The 20,859-nt window shown below is 35.3% G+C and overlaps 4 protein-coding genes across 5 annotated transcripts; 2 read left to right on the top strand and 2 right to left on the bottom strand.

Annotated features, from left to right (window-relative positions):
* Positions 1 to 6,060: 6,060 nt before the first annotated feature.
* Positions 6,061 to 12,424, top strand: LOC121119665 (uncharacterized). Its single transcript, XM_040714400.2, has 2 exons — positions 6,061 to 8,233; positions 8,315 to 12,424. The coding sequence occupies exon 2, from the start codon at positions 10,323 to 10,325 to the stop codon at positions 12,267 to 12,269; it is 1,947 nt and encodes a 648-aa protein (XP_040570334.1). The 5' UTR covers positions 6,061 to 8,233; positions 8,315 to 10,322; the 3' UTR covers positions 12,270 to 12,424.
* A 1,647-nt stretch (positions 12,425 to 14,071) lies between these two features.
* On the bottom strand, positions 14,072 to 16,733 carry Vps45 (vacuolar protein sorting 45). Of its 2 annotated transcripts, XM_040715888.2 has the most exons (3): positions 16,521 to 16,733; positions 14,695 to 16,021; positions 14,072 to 14,626 (listed from the first exon to the last, which is right to left on the bottom strand). In XM_040715888.2, exons 2-3 carry the CDS (start codon positions 15,932 to 15,934, stop codon positions 14,220 to 14,222), a joined length of 1,647 nt encoding a protein of 548 aa, XP_040571822.1. In that variant the 5' UTR covers positions 15,935 to 16,021; positions 16,521 to 16,733; the 3' UTR covers positions 14,072 to 14,219. The 2 variants fall into 2 exon arrangements, with proteins under 2 accessions (XP_040571822.1, XP_071745748.1); XM_071889647.1 differs by lacking the exon at positions 16,521 to 16,733 and having other exon boundaries at positions 14,695 to 16,037.
* A 116-nt stretch (positions 16,734 to 16,849) lies between these two features.
* Positions 16,850 to 19,537, top strand: LOC121121022 (eEF1A lysine and N-terminal methyltransferase). Its single transcript, XM_040715887.2, is given in 6 exon segments — positions 16,850 to 16,964; positions 16,966 to 17,095; positions 17,098 to 17,345; positions 17,399 to 18,445; positions 18,508 to 18,766; positions 19,226 to 19,537. Coding segments are annotated over 6 exon segments (1,932 nt in total). The 5' UTR covers positions 16,850 to 16,907; the 3' UTR covers positions 19,417 to 19,537.
* Positions 18,772 to 20,587, bottom strand: LOC121121024 (uncharacterized). The gene is made up of 2 exons (XM_040715890.2): positions 20,065 to 20,587; positions 18,772 to 19,994 (listed from the first exon to the last, which is right to left on the bottom strand). The coding sequence occupies exons 1-2, from the start codon at positions 20,329 to 20,331 to the stop codon at positions 19,527 to 19,529; spliced, it is 735 nt and encodes a 244-aa protein (XP_040571824.1). The 5' UTR covers positions 20,332 to 20,587; the 3' UTR covers positions 18,772 to 19,526.
* Between the last annotated feature and the right edge of the window lie 272 nt (positions 20,588 to 20,859).

A 20,859-nucleotide genomic window follows, 5' to 3' on the forward strand; every position in this document is an offset into this window, starting at 1 on the left:
TAATAAGTTAAACCCACACAACTTTTACTTTACACTTTAAATTCAGATTACCAATTCCTAAAAATCGAACCACCTAAAAAATTCACTGGATTTACATCACTGATCATGATTCAATTAATACTAGAGATGTGCTAGCATCAAAGCTCGTCAATTGATAGATGAGTTTTATATAGTAAACATAAAAGCCACTAAAAACATGGTTCGGGTAACATGATGCAGAATTCTGTAATTTAGATATAGTTAAAATTTGACAATTACTAATTCTTAATTCATGAAGACCGGAAGGAGTGGATTTTTACTATCTCCAAGAGTAAGGGCCAAAGGAAGATACTTTTAGCTTGATCATCCATCTCAAAAGATGCTCGAATTCGGAGTTCCCATATTCCAGGAGGGAAAACGAGCTATATCTGTTTAAAATTCGTATGATGTCTTTGTGCCGTGTTAACAATTTGAAAACCCACATGCAGTTATGAATAATTTTTATGTAAAATTGGTCTACACCGAATTTTAATTACAGGGGCGTCCGTAGGGGGTAGGCTGGATGGGATGTAGCCTCTTCCCCCCAAATGAATAATTTTTTGTTTATGGACTAGAAATACTTATCGTTCTGGAAAAAAAATTTAATGAGAATGCAAGAGGAATTTTTTTTGAAAGGATTTCCTTTTCTAACATATAAGAAGAAAAAATATATATATGAATAATCCTGCGGGGGTCCCTGAAATAAGACCGATTTTTTTTTTTTTTTTTTTTTTGGAGTGACCGAATTCTTCCTTTGGACAGATCTAGTCCGTTTTTTTTTTTTTTTTTTTTTGGGGGGTTATCGAAAGTGACCGGATTGTTCCTTTGGACCGACCGATCTAGACCTAGACCATTTTTTCCCTGTGAACCGGTCCAGACGGATTTTTTCTATGAGGCCGGTTTATGGTATTTTCAGACTGAAATACTTGGTTTTTCTCTTTCTTCTTCAATTTATCGAGTGGATATAAGACTAAAAAAAATCAACCTCCTTCATCTTACTTCTCTCCCCAATACAACTTCCCCACAAGAAGGAAATTAATATACGTTCTCTCCTCTTGTTTTCAATACGACTTACTTGTCAAATGTCAACGGTTTAATCCCCAGTTGTCTATATATTTTTAAAACTCAACCATTTTTCAAATCCCTGATTTCACACATCCGGATCTATTTAATAATAATAAGTTGTTCCTCTCTCAGCCTGTAGCTCTCTGCCTTTTCTAAATAATAATAAAATAAAATATGTATCCCCCAAGGGAGGAGATTTCAGCCGCCTAACTTTTTTTTCGTAACGTTTGTTTGGCGCCTCGTTTCATAATAAGTGCAGTTGTTTCTAATTTGTCACGTGTCCTAATAACTAAATAACGGGTAATATATTACACGTTATGAAAAAAGGAAGGAAATCATCTTAAAATTGGGTAGGTAACAACGCTACGCCTGCTTGGAAAGGAGGTGATAATAAAGTGTATACTATAAGTATAATATGTAATTATTTCATAGTGCTTCCTCAGTTGCCAACTCCTGGAACTCACATGGGTTTTTTTTTTTTTTTTGTAATAGTAAAGGCAAGCTATAAATTATCTCAAAAAATTTTCAACATGTATATGTTGTGTGCAAGTTGTAACTTTTATAAGCTAGTTGTACAAGTTGGAAGTTTTTCATCTTAACATGCGACATTGTTCATTCTAATTACCAAATATTAATTGATACTATAATTTCATTTATTTTTCTGTGAATAGCTTTGGGTTTTTGAAAAAAAAAAAAATCCAAAACTTTATTTTTTTTGTGAATAGCTGTGGATTTTTGAACTTTTTTCCCAAAAAAATTAATACGATGTGGTAATTGCTATTTTAATTTTCAGGTGTTTTTTTAATATACCGAAAATGCTTATGATTTACAGCCCTACTGATCAATAAGACCTGCTATGCCCTGAAAGTGGGGACATTTCCAGGCTCTACATATTGCAAATTTATAGAGTATTATATGGTATAATTGGTAACACAATAACGTTAATCTGAATGCTTTGTCATTCCTGTTTGGAAATCTATTAAATTCAAATTTCAAGTATATAAATATATCTTTTAATTTTCCATAAAATATTGAAATAGTATTTATTTAATACTTTCTCATATTATATTATTATATGTAAATATTTTATTATAACTTGGTAATAATTCAATAGCAAATAAAGGGCTTAATAATATCAATATTATACAATCATTACATGTTTCTCTAAAATAATTCATTCATGAACCTTTTCGTTTCAACCACTATAGGCTAACTACTTTTTTAAATAAGCGAAAAATGTTCTATAAGAAAATGTTATATTTGTTATCAGCTCATTATTACTTTCCTCGCTTCCAGAATTTCTCCTTTTCATAGTATTTAGATATGTTGACACTACATAGACAACATTACATTAAGGCAAGATTGTAGGTGGAATATTTTTAGCCACTGAGGGTGTTAGTGGCTTCATGAACAAATAAAATATCTACCCTTTGTAGAAATTATGAAATATTTTACTCTAATTTATAGTCAAAAACAATTAGACGCCGACACATTTTAATATTAGGTAATTATATTATTTATTCATATAACACTATAAAATTTCAACATTAAAAGTAACAATTAATATATAGGCAATAAATAAAATTAAGTTAGGAAATGAATATTTTCCCTTAGATGTTCGCCATTGCTACGGGTTAACATTCGGCGAGACTACTAATTCCTGAAAATATTCATTCAATTCTCCTTGGAGATAATTATTAATTGATGCCAAAAATAAAGAAGAATTTTCTCTTCTGGCTGTTGTATAGGAGATGGCTTTCCAGAAATCTATTGCGTCATCATCAACAGGCTCTTCTACTATACTAGAAGACTCTTCACGACTTAATTTAGCTTCTACAGCCTTAGAAATTAGTCCATTTTTAGAATGATATTGTAACTTATAAGCTTCCTAAGACCAGTAATAATTATGCATTATAAATTTATAGATATTGTAATGTAAAAAATATGTACGTCCTTACCGTCTGAATATTGGCTAGCAACTGAGTATTTAAAAAGGATAAAACGTTATTTATAACGTCACAAAGGAACATTTTTTGCTTCTTGTAAGGACCGACAAAAGGAACTGGACTGTGGTCCTCGGTCCTAGATAAGGACCTTTTACAAGTACCTCAAACCAGATGTAGTACCATCCCTATGGCCAAACTGCCGCAACTACTTCTCAACTCCTAAAACGTCATTAAGGTCAACTGAAGCTGCGACCCTGTCGCGTAGGGCTCAACAATTCAATGACCTACAACAACATCTGGAATTTGAACTCTTGAATAAGGTCCTCTCTGTGGAAGAACTTGGTGACAAACTGGCCAAGGAGACACTCGCATCGGACTCCATCCTCATCTCAAAACCAAGTGTTGTCCTTTTGAAGCTATACCATGATGATAAATTGGGACCCCAAGTAGTAGCCAGCATCTAGTTTGAGATAGATATGTCATTCAAAATGTACCACTCTGGTGTGTTGACAAAAAGCCAGTGTCACACATCACCTCAGAAAGCAAGGTCAACATTGTGATTCAAGCCATCAATTTGGCTTCCTTTCTGGGAGCAAAAGAAGAATTGAATCAAACAGAGACCAGGGAAGACATTCTCGACAAATTAGTGAAGTTTCTCAACTCCTCAGAGATTGAACCTACACAAGCTTCTAAGCGTATTCTGAGGCTTGTCAAATTCTGAGGTAAATAAGATATTTGTTAATAGTAAGCTTCTTTATTTAGGTATTACTTTTTTTTAAAATATAATAATATCAGTAAAATATTTTACTTTTTTAAATTTTCAGGTATGACTACTTCATAAATTCAAGCTCTGCTGGATGAAGACCTGTGTAAAAGCTGAGCTCATTTTAATTAACTGGCAACCAGATGACCTCCAGGAACTAGCTTCCAAGGGAGAGAGTAATGCTCTCTACTTTGTTACTGGCTATATTAGTTTTTCTTTGAAGAAGATAAGCTTTACATCATGCCAAGAGTTAATGGTCATCAGAGACTCAATAACCTTCGATAACCCAACCAATCAGCATGTAGACCTTAAAGAGTTCATCCACATAATGAGCAGAGTGGGGTTGTCGACTCCATCCGACCTTCTCTACCTCTCCTGTCTTTATGGTCACACCATGTTCTCTTACATCACAGCTACTCCTGAAGAGAAAGACAGTTTACTTGCCATCCCAAATCCTAGTGATTCATTTGTTGCCACATTCATTGACAAGATGCAGGACAGTTTAAACTCTGACATTATTGACGTTGTGGGGGTAAATTGCGAGGAAGGACACTCCTGGTCAGATTTTCTTCAAAGAATTTCATTCGCTTTGTTTCATGTCATGGGTAAAAATTTAAGTGCTAAACTGAATGATGACATCCAATTTTTAACAAAAAAAGAGAATGGCAGCTATTAAGTCAGAAGTTATTAGAAAAAAAGCTAAATTTCAATCAAAATCTTCTGACTTGTAGACTTGGACCAACTTTGTACTGTTTGGTAGTGCCTTTTCTTTTTTATATATTTTTATTGTTTATTTTGATTAAAGTACTAATAAAATACCACTTCTATTAGAAATATATAGCATCATTTTTATTATTTTGATGATTTTCCCTTGCAAAATACTTTTAAAAGCTCTTTATTTTGTAGCAAAACACTTTAAGAGAGAGATTCCATATAGAATAAGCAAAGAAACGCATGAGTGCAGTGTCCTGTCCTGCTTATAGGAGTCCTTGATTGTACCGACTGCTGGGCAAGACAGGCCGATTTTTACAAAACACGCAACCACTCATCTACTATGACGTCAATATTAAAAGCGTGGTGGAAGTCAAATATCAGTCGTACACATGTTATGGTAAACCCTTCCACTTCTATTAACCTTGATATAAATAGATAAAATGAATCTGAATTTAAGTTTAGATGAGGTTTATCAACGAGCTAAAATCATCCTTGGGTCATCAATTCATTTTTTTTTTTCAAAATCAGTTATTTTATAATTACTCAAGAGGGAATGTCCTATTATTGATTTGAGCTGGATTCGATTTATGCCCGAGACCGAAAATACAGAGTCAAAATCCCATGGTCAGAACTTTCCAGCCTGAAATTTATTTATGATTTAAAATAATTCTTTTAAAACTAAACGATGACGTCATCTTTTATTTGACACCTTATTAAAAATAAGTTGAGGATAACGTTATTGATTATTTGTAAGAGTTGCACTTACAAATATCTTTTTACAACGATTGGTAAGATTGATTTTGTACAAACACATGTTAAAAACTAAAATGTCTTATCAACCAACCTCTTATATTAGAAATGGAAAAATTGGCATGTTTGTAAGATCAAAAAGTCATAAACACATTGATATAAGTTTATCAATATTTATAACTTCAAAATTAATGCTTTTTTATTAAATTGATCGGGATTTGACTGTGATATTTGACTTCATGAATTAGTTATTACATGCTGATGTTTTAGATATATTTAGGTCTCATGAGTATATACCTTTAATCTATAGATTATCATATTTTAGCCCGAAAGCCCGCAATATGACCCGAAAACTTATTGTCCGACTAAGCCCAATATTTTCTAGCCCGATCCACCTCTAGAATTGAGTGAGTAGCTACGTGCAAGTGTACTCACGAAAAACTGAGAGTAACACCCAGGATTTGTTGGGGAGTTATTTTCTATATTATTATAGTAAAATTTGAATGTTCATGACGCCTAATAACTCCAGACATTGCCGGGTACTACCACTAGTAAATTATAACGCTCTATAATAAACATATGATAGAGTATTCGAACTCATTATATAAGTGAGATTTGATAGTATTCATTATTTATTTAGATATTGACTGATGTTAACAAAAAGTCTTAATACAGTAGTACCATAAGACTTGATCCTACCTTCTCCTCGCACTCTATAAAATTCCCATCCTTGCGAATAACTAACCTTTACAACTTACTATACTAATATAAAAGGTTGCGTGAACAATACACTAAACTTCCACCACAATTGTTTTGACAACAAACAATAGTCATCATGGAACAAACAAGGAGAGACGCCATCCTCGAATTGGCTCGCGCGGGACACAAGCCCTCTGCTATCTACAAGCTTCTTAACTACCCCAAGACCACTGTGTACCGGGTCTTCAATGCCTGGGAGGTTGAGGGGAAGGCCTGCCGCAAGGCCTACAACATAAGAAGTGACCGAGTCCGCACTCCCCGCTTCCTTGAAGGCCTCTGGAAGTCCATCAAGGCTTCGCCGGGGACTTCCTTGTCCAGGTTGTCCAAGAACCGTGGAGTGAGCAAGTAGCTGGTCTCCAAGGCTGTGAATGAGGACCTCGAGTACAGGTCATACCGACTGGCCAAATAACACATCCTCACGGCCACCCAGCTCACCAACGGTGTCTCCTCAATGACCTGAAGAGCCATGGAGGAAGAATCATCTTCTTCTCCGACGAGAAAAACTGGACTGTCGACAGAAGCTACAACGTCCAGAATGACAGGTGGCTTGCCAAGGAGAGAGAAGAGGTCCCTGCGGTCTTCACCACAAAGTTCCCGACCTCCGTGATGACCCTGGGTGTCATCTGCAGCACCGGTGAGGTGATGCCTCCTTTCTTCTTCAATCCCAAGGGAAGGGGTAACGCGATAAGGTACTGCGAAGTCATGGAGGAGTTCGTCATCCCCTGGATGAAGGATACGGCCGCTGGGAGGGAGTTCATATTCCAACAAAACTCAGCGCCCGCGCACATCGCCATGAGGACCACTAACCTCTTCAACTCCCACGACATCACTTTCTGGGATCGCAACACCTAGCCCTTCAACTCACCCGACCTCTATCCGAGTGATTACTACTGGTAGGGGAAGTTGGAGAGGGAGGTGTGGAAGGTCAGCCACAAGAGCATCGTGGGAGTGGAATGCTGTCGATTCCGCGGAAGTCATCAGGGCATGCAAATCCTTTAGGGCAGGATGGAGAAGATGGTGGCTGCTGAGGGAGGACATGTTGAATAAATTTATTGTTTAATATCATGTCTAACTTTTTCATATTAACAAATACACTCCGAATCTACTCTGCCAATATTTTCCAGTGCAACGGTACTGTAGTCGAATTGGTGATCGTTTTTTTAAAATTTGAATAATTCTTCACTTATCATCATACTTGATATCCAGAAAGTTTTACGATATACAAATCTATATGTATGAAAAAGAACAGGAAATAATGTTCGTGCGTTCACATAGCTTCAAGATTCAAGTTGACGTGACTATGGTTTTTACGCGCGTCCTGAATTTGATGACATCTCAGTACACTTTGCGCCGCGACGCCTTTTCTTAGTCGTAATGTACACCATGAATTTCTAAACTTTAATTTAAAATTTTAAGCTTTCTCATTTCTAAATTGAGATATCTATGTGTAAACCCATATTTACACTCCCACTCTCCGTCATTTATCAGTATACGCAACGTACATTAAGATGTTTCCTCCTCAAGAATACTCATAATAGCTTTGGAAAATTAAAAAAAAACATTCTGGTTCCAACTACAAATAATCTTGCGCTAAACCTATGTCCTAAATACATTATTATTTATTACATTAAAAAACATCAAAAAACAAAATCCTCAAAATAATACTAGAAATAAATCAAGTGGATTTTATTTTTACGTATTTATAGTTAAAAAGCATAGGGTGCATTATGTTTACAGAAGTATTACTTCTTAAAAATGAGGCACTAGCTAGTTAGCTACCTGTCTATTATATGCGTATAGCTAGTTAGTTTGGCTATTTGACGCAAAGTGCTGCCACCTCCTGAATTTTCCTTTCTTTATTTGAAAAGTACATATTTTTGGAGGGATAATATAATTCCAAGTACAAACGCCCTTAGAAAAGTGAAGGAGGGGATCGGATATTTGAACTTTTGGAGGACCTACCTGTCTTCATGGAGCGGTCTAAAAAGCGTCGTTCTTCGATTTTGAAGTCCAACAACAATGATCAAACTCTGAGATCTGAAAACACAGTAACCTCTCGCCGTGTTAGTTTTTCGAGATCTAAAAATGTTCAGGAATATATCATTGGGAAATCCTCCGGCGGAATCCACTTATGTGGAACCCTATACTCATGACATTTCTTCACTAAGGCATACAGAAGACGAGGACTCCAAGGCTCTTTCATTACCTTCATCCATAGGTATTGTATTCATTAGTCATTGATCTGAGAGTTTCAAAGTCCCGTTTTAATGTTGAATAAATCTCCACTCTCTCATTCCAGATGACGAACAGAGCTTCTGCAACAAATCCATTATTTACTCTCCTTCCCACTCTGATGAGCCCCACGGGAATGGGACTCTCCATCAAACTGCGGATATGGATATGACCGTTTTTATGAGCGACACATCCGACGATCAGAATGACATTGAAAACCTCATTGAACAAAAAGCAAATGAAAGTTTTTATAAACTATTCAAGGAAGACTCTAATAATACCATGTGTCATAGTACACGCATGGATATGACTGTCTTCCAAAGTAATGAATCCAAGGAGAGGAGAATATCGAAAGTCTTATTCAAGAAAAAGCAGAGGAAAGCTTTGCGCTCATCAACTCTGAGAAGGAAGTTCATTTTAATATTGGTAATGAGGTAACGGTGACGGAGCCTTATGAAATGGATATAACTAAAATGAGTAAAAATCATGGAAACATTTGTAATAAAGAAAATATTCATTTAAAATATCAAGAAGAAACAAAAGAAAAGAAAACATCAAGTAATAATAAAACTTTAAGACAGTCCATAGATATGGATTTCACTGTTTTGAAGGGAAATGGAGACAGAGGCGGAAAGAGAAATTATAATAAGCCCAACAATAAAAATTGTACCATTAACGTGGGCGTTGAAATGGATTTGACGAATAATGAATGTGTTATGTTCGAGGACCCCATTGAAAAAGATATTCGTTTATATTCTGAACAAGAAGTTGTTGATCCCTTGATTGAAAGAATAGCACAAAGAAAGTTACCAGAATCGCATTTTCATCATAAAACGGATCAAAATGAATCTACTTTGAAAAAGAAGAGTAAAAGCATATCACAAGTTATGATTGACAAAGAAGAAAATTTAGAGAATGGATCAGCAAAGAAATATGCAAATCCGCATAAAAAGAGATGTTTGGATTATGAAGTTTATGATAAAGAAAATCTACATAGAACAACTCAAAAAGAAGGAAATGTATACAAAAAAATCAATTGATAAAACTATAAGACAATCTATGGACATGGAATTTACTGTTACTAATATAAAAGACAATTTTTCTTTCAAAAAGAATGATGATTTGGGGGACCAAAATAATTTTAAAAAATCTGAAAGGAAAAACTGTACAGTAGTTGAAGCTGTTGAAATGGATTTGAGTGCAGACGAAGATTCAGTGTTTCTATCGACTTCCAAATCTGACATGGGCCTGTACTCCAAGCAAGAAGGAGTTAATGTTTCTAAGAAATCCGATTCTCTGCGACAGTTACCAGAACAATTACTCAATCAAGTTGCACCCATTGAGAGCAAAGGAACAATGGATATTAAAAATGAAACAAAGAATTCAGCTAACGATCAATCCATTATTGGACATAAGGATGGCTTAACGAAAATCAATAAAAGTTGTGTTGGAGACAAAGAAGATATCCACAAAAAATCAATTAATAAAACTATTAGGCAATCTATGGACATGGAGTTTACTGTTACTAATCGAAAAGAGCAATTTCCTTTGAAAAATCATGCTGATTTGGGGGACCAAAATAATTTTAAAAAATCTGAAAGGAAAAACTGTACAGTAGTTGAAACTGTTGAAATGGATTTGAGTGCAGACGAAGATTCAGTGTTTCTATCGACTTCCAAATCTGACATGGGCCTGTGCTCCAAGCAAGAAAGAGTTAATGTTCCTAAAAAATCCGATTCGCTGCGACAGTTACCCGAACCATTACTCAATCAAGTTGTACCCATTGAGAGCAAAGGAACAATGGATATTAAAAATGAAACAAAGAATTCGGCTAACGATCAATCCATTATTGGACATGAGGATGGCTTAACGAAAATCAATAAAAGTTGTGTTGGAGACAAAGAAGATATCCACAAAAAATCAATTAATAAAACTATTAGGCAATCTATGGACATGGAGTTTACTGTTACTAATCGAAAAGAGCAATTTCCTTTGAAAAATCATGCTGATTTGGGGACCAAAATAATTTTAAAAAATCTGAAAGGAAAAACTGTACAGTAGTTGAAGCTGTTGAAATGGACTTGAGTGCAGACGAAGATTCAGTGTTTCTATCGACTTCCAAATCTGACATGGGCTTGTGCTCCAAGCAAGAAGGAGTTAATGTTTCTAAGAAAACTGATTCTCTGCGACAGTTACCCGAATCATTTCATTATAAAAATAATCTAGCTGAAAGTGAATTGAAGACAAGTGTTAAGTCTAAAATACACGGACAAGAAAAACATTCAGGAGATTATGATTTAATGGGTTTAAATGCTAAAAAGATTAGAATGATGCCCTCAGGGAATGATTTAATTAAAACACATCTGCATAATGAACTTGAAATTGTAAACAGTGGTAGTCACGTTCGCAATGAAGATGACTATAAAAAAGAATGCGAACGTCCTAAAAACTTAGAAGTGCCCTTAGGCTTGAATGAAAAAAGTAAGGATATTCAGCAATCGAAAAAAGTGGAAGAGGGTATCACAAATAAAGCTACAGACCTTATTGTTGACGGAACTAATAGAAAAATGAATAATACTTCTAGTCATGATCTGGATGACAAAAAGAAATATGCAACAATACAAAAAACTCATATAAACCATATTCATTCAGAAATAAGTATACCACAAGAAGTTGATGTAGAAGTAAACCCAAGTAGTAAAACTTTTCATAAAGAAAGAAATTATAGTTCTGGATCCACTCTAGAAAGTAAAAACGACAATATCAATTCATATTCAACAAATGAAAGGGAATATGAAAATATACATATTTCTGGTAGTTCTTTGACTATCAATTCGGAGTCGCAAGAGGAAAATCAGACAGCAAATAGAAATACTATTTTAAATCCTAGTCAGTCTGATCGATCTACCCCACAAAAATTAATGCCTTCGACTGCACTAACACCTGTTTTCAAAACAATAAGCAAGGAAAAAGATGTGGAATCCATGAAATTATCCCCTTCCTCCTTCTTTGAGAGTAGTAAATCTAAAATGACGAAGAGCAATGCCCATGAACTTCATTCCAAGAATGAAAATACTCGATGTAGTCAGGATACGACATCTGATCTGAACGCCTTCATCAATGGAAGTAATTTAGAAAGAGAAAATTGGTTGCCGCAAATAGAGACTCCTCCTATGTCAAATAAGAGGATGCTCAATGACAGTGACCATGTTCCTAGCAATAATTCGTCCTATAGTGAAACGTATAATTCGTTCAGAGTGGACGTTTCAGGAGAAGATTCTGTTCAAGAGAAGAACAATCCCTGTATGAAGCCTATTATCAATATTTTTAATTACTATGAAAAGGAACAACTCTCTTTTGAAGATGGATACAAATATACAGACTTCCATATAGAACACATGTCAGATCATTTGGTCACTCTGTCTTTCATGGAAGGAAAGTTTAAATTAGATTTCTACATAGAAAAATTGTGTTCGGTTGAAGAAAAAGAAAACATACTCATTCAGCATTGTAAAATCAATGATGTGGTAGGACTCGTTCAGTATACTCAAAGTGACGCATTTGTAAATATGGTACTGGGTCTAGTCGACACCATTTTATTGAAAAGTAATATGCTTAAGGGAATAATGCGTATTACAAATAGATTTAAGGATTTTCTTGGTTTGATCCGCTCACATTTGTCAAGTGCCTGTAAAATGATAATTGCGGAAACTAAAATATTTCACAATCATCCTGGCTCAGGTCTAGATAAAAAGAATCCGAAAGTCTATCGCGTCCTTTTTTCAGGTTTTTATTTTTATTTTCGCATGAATATTAACTTTGAAAGTGGATTAGACTATATTCGGAAATCAGTGTCTTGTTCCTTGTCGGAAGGTGGATGCAACATCGATTTCATTTTAGATTTAGCACAAAAATCCAAACAGTCATGGCTATTTTTTGAGGACTATATAAAGAAGATTGATTTATACGTTAAGTATATGGATGCACTCTATGTTAAATCTCTAGATATTAAGTCCAGCTAATGGTAATATTAATAGTAGTGTTGTTACTGTGGCCCATGAATTATGTCTGGTTTTCCTTTTCAATATTTTAAAATATGTATTGTTTTATTCTTCATATAATAATATTTTTTATTTGTATCCTTTAAATAATATAACCATTAATCGCAAGAACTGGATTTGAGTTGAATTACTTAATAGAAACAGCATGCTAATATGCAGTGTGGTCTTGAATTATTATCCTATCAGAAAAAATTAATCGCAGATTTAAAGTTGTACTAGAATTAGAGCTATAAAGAGGTGGAAAGTTACCATAGAAGTTTTGATTTGATAATTTTCAAATGAGTAGTTTATGTTATTTTGAAATTAGTAGACTGAAAACTCCTTAGCCTTCCACCACTCCCTTTCCTCCATCACATATATATCTTAATTATAGAAAAATATTAATTTTCTTACTACCGTTACTTTCATTATAACTTCAGCCCAATAAATCATTGTCTTTTGTGCATTGCCTCTGATCGAAAACGTTAGGGGCCAAGGAAGAGGGGTGGAAGGGTCATAAATTTCACTTAAATACATATATAACAGTGGGTTATCAGCGGGCTAATATTCTAGGCCCACAATTTAGGAAGACTACTTATTTATAAATGTTGGATTTATTTCTTTAAAAAATCTACTTTGAAGCTCATGTATGAATTTTTACATAACTGTAACAAAATACTTTTTTATAAATTTAGGGTAATGGAAATTTATCTCAATATCAAAATATGTCATTTTTTTAATATACAGATTTTGAATTTGACACAATTTCTGGTGGTATAGCTAGTTTTTTGTAATGAACTTCCGAAATTAAATCAGGAAGCTCTTTATTTTTTCTCTTTCGTAGTTCCAGGTTTTTAACTCAATTCTAAATATTTTTATCTGTTCGTATTTGAGACTGAGAATAACTAATATCAGGCAGCACAAGTTAAAATATTAAAGGAGCCTATAACGAAGGGCATTCAATATCGATTCAATGAACTTTCAATAGCATCAACCCGATAATATTTACACATATTCGACGATGCAACTTTTTTGGCAATTTTTTTATATTTTGCGATTAATTTGTTTATTTTACGCACTAATATGTTGAAAAATATATATTGTTCACCTAGAATATAGGTGTGAGGGCTATAGGGGCTCTACCTTCCTCCTCCAAAAAAGTTTTTTACAAAAATATTTAATTTTTGGATATTTTCCTGCCGAACCCCCCTGGATCCAGTCTGTAAATTCCAGTTTTACAATGTTTTTACCCAAAAAATTTCCATTAATTCCCCTTTATTCTCATGGAAATTTTGCATATTTGAAAATTCCCAGAATTTTGCAACCCTAATCTATTATTACTTTTTTAGAGGATTAATATTGTCCTATTTCAATTTACCAATATCTCTTTCAATGTGCTTGCCCTTGTTTTGAACAACTAAGCAAAGATCCCTGAATTGCAGCCAGTACGCACGCCTTCTGGAATTTTTGCCTACGCGGCAGCCATTAGCGAATCCTTGCTGAGCATGGAAAATGCATTGGCCTCCTCCTTGACCATACTCTACATTGCAAAGCCAAGGTGGTTAAGATCAAATGAAAAGGGAGGCCAAAAGTGCTCAAAATTGTCCGTACCATTTTTGCACTTCATTTTGAAGATGGGCCCCTGTCCACACTTAATTTTTTTTTCTGTCGAAACGTTGTTGTAATATTTATTACTTGGGTAACGAAATACTCTGAATTTAATAACGTTTGAGTGAATCCTAGACTACCCTCTATACTTATTGAGTAAAGGAAGGGCAACAACGTTTAGTTATCTATGAATTGTAGTATTCTAATTTTTTGTAAACAAAATCATAATTAAGTGCATATAATAAATATTTATGGTAACAATTCATTGTTCAATAAATAAACTCTCAATTTAAAATTAGGAAAATAAATATATACATAATTAAATCATTTCGGAACGGTAGCACGTGCAGTCTGTATAATGTCCTTCATAAAGCACTCCGAGTTCAGTAGTGAAGTGCCACCGACAACGATTCTAGCTCTTTGTTCTTTATTCAAATCATGAACAAGTGCAATTTCTGAGCAAGTCAGCCCACCCACAACAAACACTAATATTTTTTTTGATGGGGAGTAATTGCCATAGCGGTTAAGGTTTAAGTGATGAATATCTCCATTTATGACTGCATTTAAAACGTCTTTAAGGCGCGGTTGATATCGAGTATATACATTTTCAACCGTTTTAAACTCATTGATAATGTTGGAGCTCACTGGATATATTCTGTTATCCTTTTGAAAAAGCTCAAAATTTCTCCCTATATATTCGTTTATACAGGATATATCGGCGGTGTTCACATCTAAAAAAATAAAAAAATTATAATAATCGGAGAAAGGATTAAAGTACTTTAAAAAAAACATAAATTACCAGATGCTTGAATCTGACTTAAAAATGAGATGTCCTTTAACTTCAGAGCAGTAATTAGGAGCATCCGAAAGAGATCAGATCTCTGGATGTTGGTATTTTCCGCTTGGGACGGAGGAGGGAATAAATCTCTTTTGAGTTTATTGACTATACTACTCTGATTAGAGGAGACTAGAATCTCTTGTTCTAGAAGGGAAATATTCAATAAGTCACGCATTTGAACTTTTTTAGCAATTTCATCAACAATTGATACATGTTTATCGACGATTCCAGATAACTTTTTAAACTCTGGATATCGGGATATGAAATCCTTGATATCACCCAAGGAATCCATATTATCATGTTCATTTCTTCTCTTTTGAAAATCATCAACCAGTCTTTTGATGGATGAACAGAATTTGCCATAGTCTGCATAGATATTTTGTTTGTAAAATTCATCACCGTCAGTGGAGAAAGAGGTTTGCGTCGTCTTAGAACTGGAATCAGTGAAGGTGACTTTGTTATTATTAAATCCTAATAATTCATGAATCAAATTGAAATATGTCCAATTGAAAACAAGTGGAGTGATGGGATCAAATCGCCGATCCAAAATGAGTATCACTCCTTCATCACTAAAACCATTAGAGGACTCTAGTGAAGAGGAAAGAGAATGTGCAATACGATCCGTCTCAAGGGACGTTGACTGATAAAGTATGCTTGAACTCGTCATTCGTAGCAATTTTGTGGCTGCAGAGAGTCCTTCAGAGAATCTCTTTATATCAGCAGATTTATAATTAAACTTAGTTACTCCCTCAAGAGGTTTAAGCATGAATACATTATTTAATAGAGGCTCAATATCCATGTAAATCTCTTTAACCCCTTTCACCACTTCATTCATATCTGCTTCAGCCAATCTTTTAATCGTCATTGAGTCAATTCGATTAGTAAAAAACAAATGATAAGAGTTGTAACTATTATTGGAAAGCTCGTAGATGAGAGCCTCTATGTTTTCATTCACATTACGAATCACGACGATGGCTTTTAGGTGACTCAATTTTGGATCTTTATATCTCTTGCGTCCTTGTCGAAATTTAGTCACGTCTTCAAAGAGAAACACCTCCTTCTTCATAATCAAGCTCTTTGAGCAAGCCAAGTCAATGATGCCCATGGTCACAGAATCCATGATCAGGGTTTTCATTCCCTTGATCGCATCTAGTTCATCAAACAAACTTTGCCGGATCAAATCAGGAAGATTTAAGGTCATTTTGGAATCTACTAAAATATTTACCACTGCTTGCTTACTAGACAATAGGCATACAATTGTAATTTAATAAATATGCAAGTAGGAATCCTAATATTAAATGAAATAATCAGTTCAAGATATCGATATTCAAGTAGGGGAGACTAGAGAAAGTTAGCAAAACTTATCTGCAAAGTACAACCTGTTTTAACTTTTCTTTTAAATAATGTAAAAATAACACTCATTCAGAGTAATTAAATACTTATAAATAGATAATATAATGTATTCCGTCTCACTTGTGAATAATTTCATATTAAAAAAAGGTATTTTTATTTTCTATAAAAATGACAATTCTTTCCCTAAAAAGGCAGAAAATAATTGACCCAGAATCAAAATAAGGAAGATTTACGGTAGATCCAAAGTATTAATAATCAGTTTATAAATATTCTATCAAACAACGTCATTAATAATAGAAAAAAATATTAAAACCGTGGTTTTTGTAAGAAAAAAATAAATAAAGTGTAACTAAATACCGTCTTCCCTATCTATTATGATCATTACTGTGCAATGCCTTGAAGTTGACGTCATATTATGAAATTATTATAGTTACCTTAAAAAATAAGCAAATCGACGTATGCAACGAAATGAATGAAACGAATGTGAACGAAAACTTTACGATAAATGCCTATATGCCTGTACTCAATATTATATTGTTATGATAAAACTCCATTTTGAAGGATAATATTATTATTAATGAATCAAGCACATAAGTAAGAATGAATTATGGATGTTTATGAAGTTCTTTGACGTCACTGAATTCATCGAGGTTTTATCTAAGAGTAAAATAGGAGTAACAAATGTAAATTCTTGATTGTTTTCTCTCCTCAAAACCTCTTTTAAATCAAAACAAATGAAATAAACGATAACGTGTTTGATGCGTTAAATTTAGTGAGTGGTTTAATATTTAATAATAATATAAATATTGAATATTATTAATATGGAATTGCTCCCTGGACATCACCGGGAATTCGGTCAAAAGGACTATTGGGAGTCTTTTTTTCAAGAAGCGTGGATCAAAAGCATTTGAGTGGTACGGAGAGTACACAGAGTTATGCGGTGTCTTTCACAAATATATCAAACCCACAGATTCTATTTTGGTTGTGGGTTGCGGTAATTCGGAGCTCTCGGGGATCTTGTTCGTACAGGTGGATTCAAATCCGTTTTCTCCATTGATACCTCGTCTCATGCCATCAAAGCAATGAGTGATAAATATGCTCAATTCAGTGAACATCTCAAATTCATTGAAATGGATGCCACAGAAATGAAGTTCCCTGATGAGCATTTTGGGGTCGTCGTTGACAAAGGTACTCTGGACGCTTTATTTGTCGATGGAGAAGACCCCGCTGTCCTCTCAACGATTACAAACATGATCAATGTATAATTATTTCTAAAACCATAATACGTTTACTTATTCAGTTTTTTGCTCAGGAAATCGATCGAACGTTAAAGAACAATGGTCGCTATATCTGTATTTCCCTCTTACAACCTCATATTCTCAAATGGATTGTCCCTACCTTTGCTGAACGAGGGTGGCCTATACGCATCATTCGATGTCGTGAAGTGGACTCCAACAAATCTCCAGAAGAGTGTGTCTTCCCCGTCTTTGCCTTCATTGCGACCAAGTTCAAGAAAATTAGTGTCCCCAATAAAAAAATTATATTCCCTTCTGTTTTGGAACTTGCATTATCTACGGACGGGAAACTAACGCGTCTGAAAGAGCCGAAAGAGCTCATAGATTCTGTTAGAGGGGTTCAACAATTTGCTGCAATAAGAGCTCGGAAACGAGATGCTGCAGATGTGTCCCTGGATCTCCGGGTTCCAGGATCTGAGGCTCCAAGATATTCTATATTTGTGGTTGACCGCTCACAAGATAAAAAAGGAATATCCAGCAAGGAGGTTAAGTTTGCTGTTTTTGTCGTTCCTGAAGGGCGTGAATCAGAGTGGTTATTTGTTACGGAAGAGGGCCGAAGACAGTTGGCAGAATCTGCAGGATGTTTGCGAATGATTGTCGTGCATCTTCATCGAGAGCACACTTATAGTTCTATAGATGCTATTCAGGATGAACTCTCTAGCTACGCTTTAGAGTTTGCTCCTGATGATCTTCCTTCAAATTATCAAATCCCATTTATGTCCTGGGGGGATGATAATATAGGGAAAAGAGTTGAACGGAGTCGAGGAAAAAGCAAATTGTCCGGTGAGTTTGTTGTAGAGGATGTATCTCTGGATGATGGTCACGACTATCGACGACTCATTTTTCTCTCGAGCCCCAATCTTACTCAATCGGAGGCAAAGTTGATTTATAAGGGAAACGGTAAGAAAAAGAAGCAAGTGATTGATCACTCATTTTTAGCTTGTGCCCACCATTCCGTGATGATCAGCTCGCTGGATGCCTACTCTAAAGAAAAATGTACCTGTTTAATCGTTGGACTCGGTGGAGGAGCTCTCGCTTCACACGTTTCCAATTCATTTTCCAAGGTATATTATATGACTTAATTAACTATCAACATATTGTACCAATAACGAGTATGCCTTTATAGCTGAAGGTGGACGTAGTCGAGCTGGATCCTGCTATCAGTCGTGTAGCGCAGGATCACTTTGAGTTCAGAGAAAATGAGAGGCTAAAGGTGATAAACGATGATGGAATACATTACATCAATGGTCTGTCACCCTCCGTTTATGATGTGATCATGTTGGACGTTGATAACAAGGACAGAGCTCTGGGAATGAGCTGCCCACCAAAACCCTTCATCGAGATAGACTTTATGAATAATATTAAAAAAAGCCTGCGAGACAACGGTAAGTAACACATTTTTTTCTTTATTATAAGTTTGAGAAATCACAAATCATAATAAAACATATTTATTACATCAAATAAATGCATCGTGCATCCTACGCAGCTATGCATATAAAAAATAATTTTTGGCGATGATATTTATTTTCTCTTAAGAGTGTACGATGTGCAATTCGGTTTCATAACATTAATATAATGAAGACAATAAATTTGTTATTACTCTTTTACACTTAATAGAGTACGAATAAGAGGAAGGGGTACGGGAGAGGACAAAAGAAATTCATAAAATATATTTCTTTAAAACGAATGCTAAGACAACACACGGCATACTATCTTTTCTTTTTCATCTATCTGTAACTCTCTGTGAAATCTAAAACACAATGCTCATAATTAATTTATTGTATAATGCTAATATATAATCAACATGCCCTCATGAAATAACTCATTTAATTGATGCATTCTAGGAATGTTGGTCCTGAATCTGGTCTGTCGAGATCCTTTACTTCGAGAAGCTGCAATAAAAGACTTGCAATCAGTTTTTAAGAAAGTTCGATCCTACAAAATCCCTGAAGAAGTAAACGAAATTCTCTATTGCCAAGATAATTGCACAACGATTCTTGTAGATGATCCAAAATTGTTGATAACTCTAGTATGAATAATGATAGTAATGTCTGGATTTGATTTTTTTTTTTTTTGCTCCTTAATCTCCTGTTGCTGTTGGTGTATTGTTTTGACTAGTCTTAATTTGAAATAAACTCAAATTCACTAACTGAGAATAGCATTGGTATTATGAGCCTTTTTAACATGTTGATTCATAGAGCTTCGATTCGTAAAGATCCTTTCACAAATGGAGCATGGGAATTTTTTACCGTAGTGGAGACTCTCTCGATGAGCTTTTAGATTGGACTTTCTCCCAAAAGACTTGCCGCATTCAGGACATACGTGTACTTCAGTCACACCAGAGTGTTTTTCCTTTCGGTGCCCAAAGAGAGACCTTTTGCTCTTGAATATCTTTGCACAGTCCACACAAGTAAGTTCTTTGAGGGAGCTGTGATGCAGGGAATTGTGTTCTGTGATATCATTGATGGGAACAAACTGATGACACACACGACACACGTTGAACTCTCCTCCATTGGACTCCTTGACCTTGACTGGTGAATTGGGGTTTCCATCACTCACCTCAACCTCCACAAACTCTGTGTTGTCATCGTCCAAAACGACTTCTTCATAGACCTGCCAAGAGAAATGATGCATGAAATTATCTTAGAAAACAAGAGACAAAGAGTGAGCCTCGCGCGCAAACCTGAAGAACTTCTCCCGAGCCTCCGCGTGAGAGCTGTTCCAGAGCAGAGACGGTTTCGTAGACAGCTACATCCTGAACTACTTCCTCCTCTTCTTCCGTCGTCTCAATTATGTAAATTTGCTGTCCATCGTCCTGGACGACCTCTTCTGTCGTCACAACCACGGAGCCTCCGTCATCAGGATTATCCTCCCCATCATCGATAGAGACTCCACCTGACGTTGACACAATTTTAATTGTTGTTGTTCCGCTGTCGCCGCCGCCACTCATTTCAGCTGAATTCAGCTATTTCATAGAAGGGGAAATTAGGAGATTCGTCAATTTCTTCCTCTTCTCTCTCTTCTTCCTTCTCTCTGTCTTTCTTTTGTCTCTCCGCTGCCTTCTCCCTCTCTCTGATTTTCAGCTCCCTCTCTCTTTCCCTCTCTTTCTCTCTCTCTCTCTATGTCTCCCCAACTCCCTCCTCAATCCACATCACCGATCCTATTAGCCACCTTCTCAATCTCCCTCCTTTTTTATTAAGAACAACTACAAAAACTCACAACAGCGTCACTTGACAACAGCGTCCTCTTTTTATTAACTCAAGCAAACACAGTCTTGCCTTCTCAGCCTCAATATTCTTATCATCATCATAACCTAAGTAGCAGCATGTTAAGAAAAATTAGTTTTAACGTTCCTCTATATGGGAGACGGGCAGGTTACTTACTTACTAGTTACAGTTACACACGTTTTCCTCATGATATTTCTTATTGTTGGGACCAGCTGAAACTTGGTTCATAGGTGGTTCACGGAGGAATACCA

Source organism: Lepeophtheirus salmonis, chromosome 6 (assembly GCF_016086655.4).
Source record: "Lepeophtheirus salmonis chromosome 6, UVic_Lsal_1.4, whole genome shotgun sequence".
Lineage (NCBI taxonomy): Eukaryota > Metazoa > Arthropoda > Copepoda > Siphonostomatoida > Caligidae > Lepeophtheirus > Lepeophtheirus salmonis.